The 13,549-nt window shown below is 42.1% G+C and overlaps 1 protein-coding gene across 4 annotated transcripts in view; it reads left to right on the top strand.

The window, feature by feature from the left end:
• Positions 1-245: 245 nt before the first annotated feature.
• AHCYL2 (adenosylhomocysteinase like 2) overlaps positions 246-13,549 on the top strand; it is a 178,166-nt gene continuing 164,862 nt past the window's right edge. For 3 of the 4 annotated variants that reach the window (XM_030853779.2, XM_030853778.2, XM_060305338.2), the window contains exon 1: positions 246-661. In XM_030853779.2, the coding sequence (XP_030709639.1) occupies positions 299-661 (363 nt within the window). In that variant the 5' untranslated portion in view covers positions 246-298. The remainder of the gene's footprint in view (positions 662-13,549) is intronic. The other variant, XM_060305341.2, reaches the window with a different exon arrangement.

The raw sequence follows: 13,549 nt of genomic DNA, 5'->3' as shown, positions 1-13,549 counted from the left end.
CGCAGTGGTGGTCGGGGGCTGAGGTCCCACTGTCTTTTCGCCTCGTGCGGCCCAGAGCAAGCGCACTACAGGTTCCGTGGCTCCACGCGCGCGAGCGAGCCAGGTCGGGGCGGGGCGGGGCGGGACGGGGCGGTGGGGGAGAGGCGGGGGCTGGCTGGCGGGCGGGCAGAGGAAGGGGGTGGGAGCGGAGGCGATGGAGGGGAGGAGTGGGGGAATGGGGGAGGGATGGGGAAGGGAGGCGGGAGGCGGGGCCGAGCAGGAGCTGGAGTCTGAGCCGGCGGTTGCAGTGGAGGCGGTGATGTCGGTGCAGGTCGTGTCAGCAGCGGCTGCCGCGAAGGTGCCTGAGGTGGAGCTGAAGGACCTGAGCCCCTCCGAGGCGGAGCCGCAGCTGGGACTGAGCACGGCGGCCGTGAGCGCCATGGCCCCCCCAGCGGGCGGCGGGGACCCTGAAGCTCCAGCTCCCGTGGCGGAGCGGCCCCCGGCCCCTGGCCCGGGATCGGGGCCCGCTGCGGCTCTCAGCCCAGCCGCTGGGAAAGTGCCTCAGGCGTCGGCCATGAAGCGGAGCGACCCTCATCACCAGCATCAGAGGCACCGCGACGGCGGCGAGGCCCTGGTCAGCCCCGACGGCACCGTCACCGAGGCGCCGCGCACGGTCAAGAAGGTATTGGGGCCGGGCTGCCTCTTTCGGAGAGCGAGGGTGGGAGGGGGAACCGCAGATCCTCTCGGCGCTGCGGCACCACCCTCAAGGCCCTCCCTTCTGATCGTAGGAGCAGAGAGATCCCTTTTCCCCGTAAACCCGCTCTCTCAGAGATGTTCCCACCCGGGCCCCAGTGCTGGGGAGCGAAGACTCCCGTTGGTACGACTGTACTTAGTAGCTGGGAATAACATGGAGGTAGCGCTGTCCCCTGCTCCTTGGAATAGTATTACCCCTCTCTGTACTCCCAACATACTCCCGTGTGTATTTTCCAGACTATCGGGGAGAAGACCCCGATGGTGTAGAAAAAGCTTACTGCTTATGAGAGTTCATCCAGCAATAAGGATGGAAAGAGCTTTTCTATTTGGAGATCTTTTCTATAAGGAGTAGTTACCTCGCACTGAGATCCTCAGTTGTCTGGTTTCTGTACTGATGATGATTTTCTGCCTTTCTGTGGCTAAGCGCTTCCATCGAGCAGTATTGATGCCGTGCCCTTCATTCCAGATACTGCAATATCCTTACATCTTCTCTGAATGTAGAAGGGTAATGGAGAGATTCTCTTCACTGTTTTCTCTTCAGAGGTTTGTCCTCTCTGCTCAGTAGTTGGTCACCAAGATTATTAGACTGTGTATGAAGATAATGATTGTTTTATTGGTTCTTTTATTATGATCTGAAAGTGTTAGGAAGAAATGCTTCTACTTTTGGGAAAGGCGATCACTGTGGGGTTTTCTGTCTCAGCTGTCAGCTTCTTTCAGATATAGTTTTGAAGAGGCCGTAGCCTCAGAACACCAAGGAGTAGGTGTGCCTAAATGTTTGATATTCCCAGTATTACCCTTACAATGGCTATCTGTGGTGTGTCTGTCCTCTCATAAAGCAAATCAGTACGGAAGAAAAAGGGCAAATATTGCAAATACAGAGATGTGGATCGTATGAAAAGGGATTATCATTTTAATTTCCGAGGTATAATGTGAACACAGTAATTTATAGGTTTTTTTACTTTGTGAATGATTTTTAAAAATCTATTTATTTATTTTTGGCTGTGTTGGGTCTTTGTCGCTGTACGCGGGCTTTCTCTAGTTGCGGCGAGCGGAGGCTACTCTTCATTGCGGTGCGCGGGCTTCTCATTGCGGTGGCTTCTTTTGTTGCGGAGCACGGGCTTCAGTAGTTGTGGCTCGTGGGCTCTAGAGCGCAGGCTCAGTAGTTGTGGTGCACGGGCTTAGTTGCTCCTGGGCATGTGGGATCTTCCCGGACCAGGGCTCGAACCCGTGTCCCCTGCATTGGCAGGCGGATTCTTAACCACTGGCCACCAGGGAAGTCCCCTTGTGAATTATTTTTAATTGCTTTATCAGAACAGCAAAGAAGTGATGTGAAGTCTGCATTGGTTTCACTGTGCAGGATTCAGCTGAGTTGGAACGTTGTATCCAGCCTAACTTTGGTTGTAATAGCCTCATTATTAAGGTATGAAGCAGAGAACCCTTCCATTTTAATTAGCCAAATATAGGTGATAACATCAGAGGCAAGACTGAAGGAATTTGTTTAATGATGCTTTAGGACAGTGTCTTTCTCATTTGCATTATGAAACTTCTCTGGGAGGAATTATAGGAGGAAAGAGAGGCAGCACAGGCACCAGTGCTGGTACTACCTAGATTTGAGTCTGGAAATCCGAAATGTATTTGTAACTAGTTGAGGTGCTTTATAACTTTGGCCAAATCCACTGATTAAGGGTCTTTTTGTGTAAAATCTGTATTTTGATTAGGTCTCTTGAGGGTAAGAGTATTTAACAAATTGCCTTTATTTATTTTTTTGGCCTTGTCATGAAGCTTGCGGGATCTTAGTTCCTTGACCAGGAATTGAACCTGGGGCCACAGCAGTGAAAGCGTGGAGTCCTAACCACTGGACTGCCAGGGAACTCCCCAACAAATTGCCTTTTTTTTTTTAATATTTATTTTTATTTATTTGGCTGCATCGGGTCTTAGTTGTGGCACGTGGGATCTTCGTTGCAGCATGTGCTGTCTTTTTGTGTGGCCCGCGGGCTCAAATTGCCTTTAGAACATGGGATTTACAGTCAAGCAGACGTGGGTTTGAATCCTAGTACCCCCACTAACTAGCTTTTGGGTAATTTCCAAATTCTCTAAATCTTAGTTTTCTCCTTTATAAAGTGAGGTTACTAATACGATTGAGGATTAGAAATATTTGTAGAGGGCTTAGCATTGAATTTGGCACATATAGTGAGGGCTTGAGAAGTTACAGCAATCATTAAGAATTGATTTTATTTTTTTCTTCCTTCCATCATGGCTTAAGTGCACCACTATGGCTTCCTTTAAATGGTGCATACTATTCAATATATTCTATATAAGGCAGTGAGAAAATCACAGGCCAGCATCAGTCTGTTTTTCCTAATTCTAGATGTGTTTCTTGACCATTTTCCTTGTTGCTGAACCACATTCTTCCTGTTTTTCCAGCATCAAAATGTAGGTCCCATGATTCTAGATTTACTCAGCAGCCTCAAGGCTATGGAAGACAGGGCTGAGCTTGCCTTACAATGTTAATTGCAACCAAAAAACAACTTCTGTACTGGAAGTTAAGCAGGCGAAGCTCCGAGCGAGGATGCAGCTGTATGACACAACTACAGGCATTGCTGAGCTACTTTTGGGGGGCAGAATCTTTAACTTTCTTGACATCGAATTAGCTAAATTAAAACAAGTGCATGAGACTGACCTTCTTTCTTCAAGTTGAAAGTCACCTCCCCAAGGGACTGCGGTGTGATATTTTGATTTGTTAAGCCTTTCTTGATTTTTAATTTATTTAAATAATCATTCTGACCTTGACTCCCTTCTGCTTTTATTTTAGTGTAGGGAGGGACTGGAGGTACTTAGGATTGAAATAGCTACCTTTGGCTATGTAATTGGTGATCGTTGCTTTATTTTGTAACTGTCACATACAAGCTTGTTTATCTTAAGCATATTTCCATTGATGTTTCCCTTACTCCGTTGGTGTATGTCATCAGTTTTCTTAGTACTGTTATTCTGTTCAGTCACACAAGGGAAATAAGCTTTTCATAAGAGCCAGACTTTCCAAGTGCAGCATTTAATAAGAATGAACATATGGTGTGCAGGTTACTCAGTCCCATCTTATCCTTGGCATCTACCTCCATCCTGTAATTTGTGGTGCCCTGGGGACCAGATCTTGTCACCGTGGCTATCATATATTTGTATATAATGTTTTTATTCATAAATGAACTCAACAAACCAAGAATCTCTGTAAGAAGTGATTTGTGAAATAGGAAGATAAAGTCCACAGTGAATGCAGTTGCAATAGTTGAGAGGATTTCTTCCCTGTGTTCTTGAAAATGGGGTAATAGGAATGTCACAGCACAGCAGGGAAGACAAGGCAGGAGAGGATTTATTTCAGAAAAGTTAAAACTTTCTGACAATAAGGCTGTGAGCCTAAGAACCACAACTAGTTTGTGCTTACGTCAATATCAGTAATGACCATGTTCAAGCAGATTCCTTTTTTTTTTTTGGCAAATGAATCCACCTTGCGCTGGCTTTGTTGCTGTCAGCAGAGAATGAGTTGAGCCATGCTAGTGCTTTCTTGCCCTGAATTCTTTAAGTTCTTTATTTGGTTAATTATGGACTACTAAAATGGAACCTTTTGGATATAGTCATGGGAATGGGGGAGCAGTATTACTCCTTTTGCCAGTTAGGAAAGTATAGCCTTGCAAAATGTTCAGTAAGGCACTTGGCAGATTGACCGTAATAACAATTACCATTAATTGGCCCTTTATATATTATTGGCATTTTTCTAATCCTGACAGCTACACAATGAGATATAAGTGGCATTATCTCCATTTCACAGATAAGGAAATGAGGTCCAGAGACGGTAAAGTGCCTTGACCAAGGTTATACATCTAGAAAGTGGCAAAGGTAGGACTTAAAACCCCTGTTTTAAATCTTGGTCTGTTTCCGAAGCCCGTGTCCTTTTTATTATGCCACACTGATTCTAACTTCTTAGTTGCTGGGTTCTGGCTTTCTCCCAGAAATCTGTCAGAATACTCAGTGAACTCTAACTTATGTCTTTCTGGTTTAAGACTTAGGTCATCCTAAATCCAAAGTAAGGAGGGTCTGAGTCAGGGCTTTAGGAAGAGGATGGGAAAAAATTGTACAAATGTAGAATCTCAGAGAATTGTAGAATTATGAGAGAGGGAGAAGAGGATCTTATATGTATATAAAAAAGCATTTCAAAATCAATGATCCATTTTCACATTAGTAATTTAGTGATAATTTGAGAGATATATTCTTATTTTTAAAGTTATAAATAAATCAGGAGTACCTGTCCAGCTAACAGTTTTCCTTGTTCTTTAAGACCCACCTTCTCGGGCTTCCCTGGTGGCGCAGTGGTTGAGAGTCCGCCTGCCGATGCAGGGGACACGGGTTCGTGCCCCGGTCCGGGAAGATCCCATATGCCGCGGAGCGGCTGGGCCTGTGAGCCATGGCCGCTGAGCCTGCGCGTCCGGAGCCTGTGCTCCGCAACGGGACAGGCCACAACAGTGAAAGGCCCGTGTACCGCTAAGAAAGAAAGAAAAAAAAAAAAAAAAAGAAAAGACCCACCTTCTTTTATGAATCAATCTCTAGTTAAACATTTTGAAAATTAGAAGGGGAAGCATATTGTTATGTATTCCTGCTGTGTCCCAGGCATTGTATTAGAGCTTTACATATACTATTTTATTTAAGCCTTTTAAGAGCTCTCAGAAATAGGTAGTGTTATCCTTGTTTTATTGAGGAAACCGAGGGTTGGAGAGATTAAGGAATTTGTCTCAAGGTTACACGTTTAGTAACTGTGATGTGAGCTAACAGAACTCTAATCTGTTTGACTCTCATGCACAAACTCCATTGCTTTTCTTTCTTCTTTTTTTTGGCCCAGCGGCATGTGGGATCTTAGTTCTCTGACCAGGGATCGAACCTGCACCCCTTACATTGGAAGTGTGGAGTCTTAACCACTGGACCGCCAGGGAAGTCCCTCCATTGCTTTTCTTTCTTTTTTAAAAAAATTTAAATATTTATTTATTTGGCTGTGCTGGGTCTTAGTTACAGCACGCAGGATCTTCACTGTGGCATGTGGGATCTTTAGTTGTGTCATGCGGGATCTAGTTCCCTGACCAGGGATCAAACCTGGGCTCCCTGAATTGAGAATGCAGAGTCTTACCCACTGGACCACCAGGGAGGTCCCTCCATTGCTTTTCAATTGAAGTATTTCTCTGTTCAAAGTTTAGCTTAAACCTTTCAAGTCTTAGTTAATCTGTATATTTTTGTGGATGTTTCTGTTATTTCACAGGCGGTTTTTAATTTATTGAGCTTATTTAATGGTCTTACCATTTATTTATGTGAACATTTATGAATTTTCTGAGAAGGTAGCCCTTATTTTGTATAATTTCTGAATTCTCTTCTTCCTGGGAAAGATTGAACATTAAGAGCTGTTTTAGGAGGTTGCTCAGAGCTGAAGTTGCAGTTGTGTATTTAATGTCCTGAGGAAGACGACTTTGGTCCTTAGTGTCCAGTTAATAGAAGAAATGGATAGTTCATGAAAAGGGAGAGTGAGTTTCTTTATTATATCATTTCCTTGAAAGTGTTCTTCTCCCCCACAGTAAAAGAAAAAAAAAAAGGAAGAGATTTGTTGGGATCTTCATTCTGACTTCATTCTTTCTTGGTAGTCCTTGTTTAAATAATTCAGAGAGGTACAACTGAGGTGGATGGGAGAAGAGTAAATCTTGGCAGCTGCCCGGATCCACCCGCCTGCCATCGTGTTCAGGTGGTATGCACAATTAGAGGAGCTGAAATTCCACTCCTCCAATAAGAGGTTTAGTTAGATTGATCAGGTTTCTGTGGAATTTGGAGAAGCTTTTTATAGTCTGAATGACCTATGGCCCGAGATTTGGTGAGAGCTGAGCAGAGGAGAAAGCAGTGGAGTGAAATTTCTTCTGTAATGGTTCCAAGTAAAACTACTTTGATTAAATTAAATAACTTAAGCCATATGATGTGTATGATTTTCAGTTCCCTCTTCCCCATCTATATTGTCCAGCAATTCAGTTAGCCATTTTCCCTCTTGGACACTGCATTAATAGCTGGTGATTTCCTATTCTTTTTTTTTTTTTTAAGGGTCTTTCAATAGAAATGGACTGGTTTGGGGCACCTGATTCTTATCCACTGTGCCACCAGGGAAGTCCCTCCAGTCTTCTTTATCTCAGAACTTATATTAAGGAAGGGTATAGAGGTTCTAGAACTGCTAGTTGAGTTTCTGTAAGTCAGGCTTTTCCTTAAAGCCTTTCTGAATACTGCAAAGCTGTCATTGAAAGTTAAGCAAGCTGAGACTTAAACTGGCTTCATCTTCCCTACAGATTTATCTCCTGCAGTGCTCCAATGTGAACCCTTCTGATCATTCTAAAAGATTTGATTTGATATTGTTGACTACCTTTTCTTGGAAACTCTTTTCTCAGCTTCAGTTATAACTTCATTTATGGCTACCATTTACTGAATACTTACTCTCTTCTAGGCCTCTATCTATCTCATCTCATTTAATCCTCATAGCAACTTTATCAGACGAATATTATCATCTTTATTTTATAGCTTAGAAAATATAGGCCCAAAGAGAGTAATTAACTTGCCTAAGGCTTTGCCAATCTTTGATGCCTTTGGGATCAGTGAGATGAAACACTGCCCACAGCAATAGTGAGAGGCTTTGCCACACTGCCAACCCCTTACTTTTCTGATTAAACGCCCATGTGAAATTTGCTTAAGTTATTGCACCTAGGCTGCTGAGACTATTCTGCAACCTTTTGGATCCCAGGATCTACCCTCTTCCAAGGGGAGGCCTCACATCCCTGTTTACCTCAGTCACTACCTGACGCCTAGTCAACCACTGTCTTCCTAATACTCATTCCCTTAACACTCTCCTCATTCTCTCAGCCAGTCCAATCTTCCCAAACCTTTCCACTGTGTTCTCTGCAACTTGCCCCTTCATTATCAGTAAATCTTCTTGTAGCATCAGCCTCTAGCAGCAAGATCAAGTTACAGCGGCAACACTGGCATCTGGCACCCGTTATCCTGAACTATAATGGTGCAGCCCAAGCTGCAGCATCTCCTGCTTGGTATCCTGAACTACAATGGTACAGCCCAAGCTGCAGCATCTCCTGCTTGGTACCCTGAACTATAATGGTGCAGCCCAACCTGCAGCATCTCCTACTTGGCATAAGCAAACATGACATCTTTTCCAAGCCCATTCTGTGGTGGTGTTTTTAACTGTGTAGCCCTGAAAGCTACCTCATGTCCTTTCTGTAAATTCTTTTTCTGTCCAACTCAGCCAGAGTTGACTTCTGCTGTTTATGGAACTCTGAGTGATGCACTGGTTGAACCTAACCATCTGCCTTTTTAGTTGCCTGCATCTGTGGAGCTGAGAGTTGCTAGAGAAAATCAGAAAACCAGGTAGATCAATGTCACTATAAATTCATAGTCGTCAACCTCATATGCTTGATCATCGCTGCCTCGTAATGTTATACATTTTCTAGTAAGGTTACTTTCACACTCACTGCAAATGATTATTTCATACTGTATGTTTTTACTTCTAATTTCACATGTGTTCTTTTTAAACTAGTGATATGCCTTATACTTGTTATAAAAACAGAAACCACCAAAAGGGAATTCCTTCATCTTTGTACCTCCCAAATCTACAAACCTACCTCCATCTGGGGTTCATCTTTTTCTCTTTCCCTCATGTTATGATGGGGGAAGATGTGTCCTTCATTCTGTCAAAGGCCAGTCCCTCCACAAGTGTTCTAATCACATTCTCCAGTCTTCTTTTTTTTTTTTAAGATTTAATGTTATTTATTTTTGGCTGCGTTGGGTCTTTCTTGCTGCTTGTGGGCTTTCTCTAGTTGTGGTGAGCAGGGGCTACTCTTCGTTGTGGTGCAAGGGCTTCTCCTTGCGGTGGCTTCTCTTGTTGTGGAGCACGGGCTCTAGGCATGCGGGCTAAGTAGTTGTGGCACGAGGGCTTAGTTGCTCCGCGGCATGTGGGATCTTCCCAGACCAGGGATAGAACCCATGTCCCCTGCATTGGCAGGTGAATTCTTATCCACTGTGCCACCAGGGAAGTCCCTCCAGTCTTCTTAAATAACTTCTTCCTTTGGTTATTTCCTCTTTCTATTAGAGCCTTTTCTACAGATTTCCTTGCTCTAATCTCTCCCATTTTGAAAACCCTGTCCTCTAACCTCCATATCTCCTTTCTGCTACTGTCCTATCTTTCTACTCCCTAATGCAGCTAAGTTTCTTAAAGGAGTTTTCAGTGTATGCTATATACACCTTTTGTCTTCCCACACTCTTTAACCCACTCCTATTCTAATACTCTGACCCACACGACGCCCTCTTGCTGAAGCTAATAATGTCCATCAGATTCTCACATGGCTATCTGCTTTTTCATCCCTCATCATATCAGACCTCTTGGGAGCATTTGACACCAATTTCTTACCAAAACACTCTCCTCTCTTGGCTTCCATTACCCTCCTCTTTACTAGTTTTCCTCTTATTTCCCCAGCTGCTCCTTCTCAGTCTTCTTTATGGGTTCTTTCTCCTTGATCCTGGGCGCTCTGCTCTTTCCATTGTGTTTTCTTCCTAAGTCATCGACAACATTCCTGTGCCTTTAAGTATCATCTACATACCAACAACTCCCCAGATTATTTCTTTAGCCAGGACCCCTCTTCTGAATGCCAATCTTGTGTGTGTACAACTCCCTACTTGCAGTTGGACTTCAGAACTAATGTCAAAAATGGAATTTTTGTCTCCTGTCTAATCCTCAAAATATGTTCTTGTTTTCTTCATATCAGTAAAATGGTATTTACATTATTTTTTCCCTTTTTTAAAAAAAAGTTGTTTTTAATTACACAAGTAATGCTTGAATGTATTCTTGTGAAATAATTCAATCTAATGAAGGAAACTCCTTCCTTGGCCCTCAGCCAGTCTTGTTCCCCTCCCCAGAGACCTCTGCTATCAACTTATCTTTTTCAACTTTACATTCATATTGTACATAGAGAAACTGGTAGCTTTATAATAACTTGTACATAAATAAAAGCACATTATATATATATATATATATATATACACACACACACACATTGTTTTGCAGGTTGCTTTTTCCACTTAACAGAATGTCTTGGAGCTTTTTATATATCATTACATATATATGTGTCGCATACTTTTTGACTGCTGAGTTGATTTCCAAAGTCTATACCATTGTTGTTTATTAAACTATTCTGTTGATGCACATTTAACTTAATTTTTATATGCTATAGTAGCTATCTGTATGCATTCCTTTTGTGTACATGTATAAGTGTTTCTCTAGGATAGATACCTAAAAGTAGAATTTTGGAGTTGAAAGATATTCACATTTTAAGCTTAATACATAATATCATGTTGCCTTCAAAAATGTAGTACCATTTTATACATCCATTAACTATATACAAGATAACCCTTTTACTACACCTTCACCAATACTGGATATTTTTACATCTTTTATAAGAAAAAAAGACATAAAGGTGTAAAGATGCCTTTTTTTAAAGGCATTTACTATTGTTTTTAGTAGTATTTTTTCTGCTTATAGTGAGGCTGAGAATATTTTCATGAATAGATTGGTAATTTATATTCCTTTTCTTGTAATTATCTGTTCATATTTATTCATTAACAAATATTTATTGAGGGATTACTATGTGCCAAGTGCTGGGTGTTCAGCAAAATAGATGAAGATCTCTGCCCTCCTATTGACTTGCCTTTTTCATGTTGGCTTGTAGGAATTCTTTATACTTTCTGGATATTAATTCTTTCGTTGTTGTTGTTGGCCGCGCCACACAGCACGCGGGATCTTAGTCCCCAGCCAGGGATCGAACCCATGCCCCCTACAGTGGAAGCACGGAGTCTTAACCACTGGACCCCCAGGGAAGTCCCTGGGTATTAATTCTTTGTGAATATGTTACAAATATTTTTTCTACTCTATTTCTTGTTGACTTGTAAGTTTGTTTATATTAAAAGTTTTTATGTAGTCAGATTGGCCATTTTTTTCTTTTATGACTTAAACATTTTGTGTCTCAGAATGGCCTTTCCTACCCCAGGTTTATAAACAAGTTCTTTTAAATTTTCTTCAGCTGTTTTCATGGTTGTGTTTATTATCTTTTGGTCTTCAGTCCATCTGGAATTTATTTTTGTTTGTAATATAAGATAGGGACTATTTGGAATGTTAGATAGCTCTATTTGGCCCCAAATAAAATTTAATATTGTACTTGCTTGGGTTTGTTCTCTTTTTTTTTCCTCTTTAACTTGTGCTTCTTAACAGTTTTTTTAAGGAATTTTTACCACATTCATGTCTGTTGTTTCTGTGAGAGAGAAAAGATTATCCTTCCGGATGCTTGTTTAATAATCTCCCCCAGTACATTCTGAGCTTCTTTTGTGCAAAAACCACTTATGTGTTGTGTGCTGAACACTGCTAAGTGGTAGGGTTATTAAATCAAAATAACATTCTTGCCCTCAAGAAGAGGGTAGGGAATGTGGATAGGAAAATAAACAAGTACAATCTAGTCTAGTATGAGCACTGCTGGAAGCAGGAATTGTTGCAGTTTGTGGATGTCAGCATTGAAATGGAGGTATATCACCTTAGGAAAATGAGTTGGTTGTCCACCCAGGAAGCTTCACAGTGTAGCAGAAACTTTGTGAGGTTTCCATGTTCCAGCTTTACAAATCCAGAAATTCACATTTTTAGTACATTTAGAGTTCATTCACCTCTTAGGACTGGTTCATTCAAACCAGACTCACAAGAGACTCATTTAAAACAAAATGATATCTTCTAATTTATGGTCAGAACAGAACTTACAAGCTAATCTGAAATACATGTCTGTCAGGAGACTTCAGAAAGTCTACATGGGAAGTCTAATCATAAAGACAGTTTCTTAAGTTTGGAATCTTTTAGGTCCTTGCCACACAAACCAGTCTATGATCAGAAGCATTGGCATCACCTTTGATCTTGTTAGAAATGCACAGTCTCAGGCAATTGGTTCTGTACTAGTGCATACCCACCAGAACCTTAAATTTTTACTCATTGTTGAATAATGTTGGCTTAGCAGTTGGCTTATTTAATGTTTCTCTTTTATGAAATCTCAGAGTAGAGAGGCAAGAAAATCATTTTAGGGTTTTGTGGAAGGGTAGAAATTTATAATAAATCATTTTAAGACTTGTAATGAAATATTTAATAGACACAGAGACAGAAGCATAGATGGGCACAGATATACAAAGACAGACATAAACAGAGATTCCCCCACATACACAGAACCCCTCAAGACCCCTCCACTCAGACACTGCCCCCCCCCCCCCCCCGCCAGACACAGACACACACACACCCACAGAGAGCGTCTCCACAGAGTCCTGGACTTATACCCACAGAGACACCCCACCCAGACTCACATCACCCTGAGGCCCGGTCCTGTACAGAGAGAGAGAGAGACACACACACACACACACACACACACACACACACACACACACAGGTAATGTGTAAAACTCAGATTTTCATAGGACTTGAGTAGTGTTCTCCATAGTTATTTTGAGGAGAAGGGATGAGTATACTCTCTAAGGTACTTTTATCTGAGCCAGAAAATGAAGCAAAAATAGATGGGCTGCCACCAGGTCTGCAGAACAGTGAATGCTATAAAGTTTTATTTGAATTCCTATTTCTGGAACTGCTTGTTCCTGGGCATCATTTTCAGCTTGATGTACTCATCATGCTTGGATGGAAAGTTATTCTTTTTCTTTCAGGAGCTTGTATGCTAGATTGCTGGTTAAGCAGAGTTCCATGCTCAGTGCCCCTGGATGCTATCTGAGTCACATAATTCTGCCCAGAATTGGAAGATCTAGAAACACTGTACCTATGTAGAAGACTCACACTGAGTCCTCTGTGGGATTGAAGAATGTAGAGAGGAGAGGGAAAATTATGTTAAAACTAGAAAGAGATGTAATTTGGGGGTGTTAGGTTTGCATAAAGATCTGTGATGAAGCTTAAGAGTGACTCAGGGGAATAATTTAGTTGTAAGTTAAAGGATTTAAAAACTATATGGATGTGGGCTGGGGGTTGCACACTGTGTTGGTTGATAGATCATTGGTATCCACGTACCCAGGGATTTGGCTTGGGTAGCATCTTGGAGAGAAGTATCTTGTTAGGGAAAAAGAGACTCGATTGTACAGCATGTTTGTGCCTAAATACTTAAAAGTTTCTATCACACTGAGAGAGTAAGGCACCAGAGAGACATTAGTAGAATAGTTTTATAAATGTAGGTTCTAAAAGGAGATAAATATTTTTCTCTTGCTCCCTGGTACGTGTATATGTATTCATTTGACCAAAAGCCTGTTAAAAAAATTGTTTTTCCCAAGCATATGGAAGAGTACAGAGAAAATTGTAGTCACTGCCCAATTTAACATATGTTAGCATTTTGCAACATTTTCTGTAGATGGTTTTTTTTTTTTAAAAATTATTTATTTTATTTTTGGCTGCGTTGGGTCTTCGTTACTTCGCGCGGGCTTTCTCTAGTTGCGGTGAGCGGGGGCTACTCTTCGTTGCGGTGCGCGGGCTTCTCATTGCGGTGGCTTCTCTTGTTGAGGAGCATGGGCTCTAGGAGCACAAGCTTCAGTAGTTGTGGCTTGCAGGTTCTAGAGTGCAGGCTCAGTAGTGTGGCACACAGGCTTAGTTGCTCCACGGCATGTGGGATCTTCCCGGACCAGGGCTTGAACCCGTGTCCCCTGCATTGGCAGGTGGATTCTTTACTGTGCCACC

The sequence above is a fragment of the Globicephala melas genome, chromosome 9 (assembly GCF_963455315.2).
Source record: "Globicephala melas chromosome 9, mGloMel1.2, whole genome shotgun sequence".
Lineage (NCBI taxonomy): Eukaryota > Metazoa > Chordata > Mammalia > Artiodactyla > Delphinidae > Globicephala > Globicephala melas.
The sequence above is the reverse complement of the archived record's forward strand: the minus strand, read 5'-3'. Positions and strand labels throughout refer to the sequence as shown.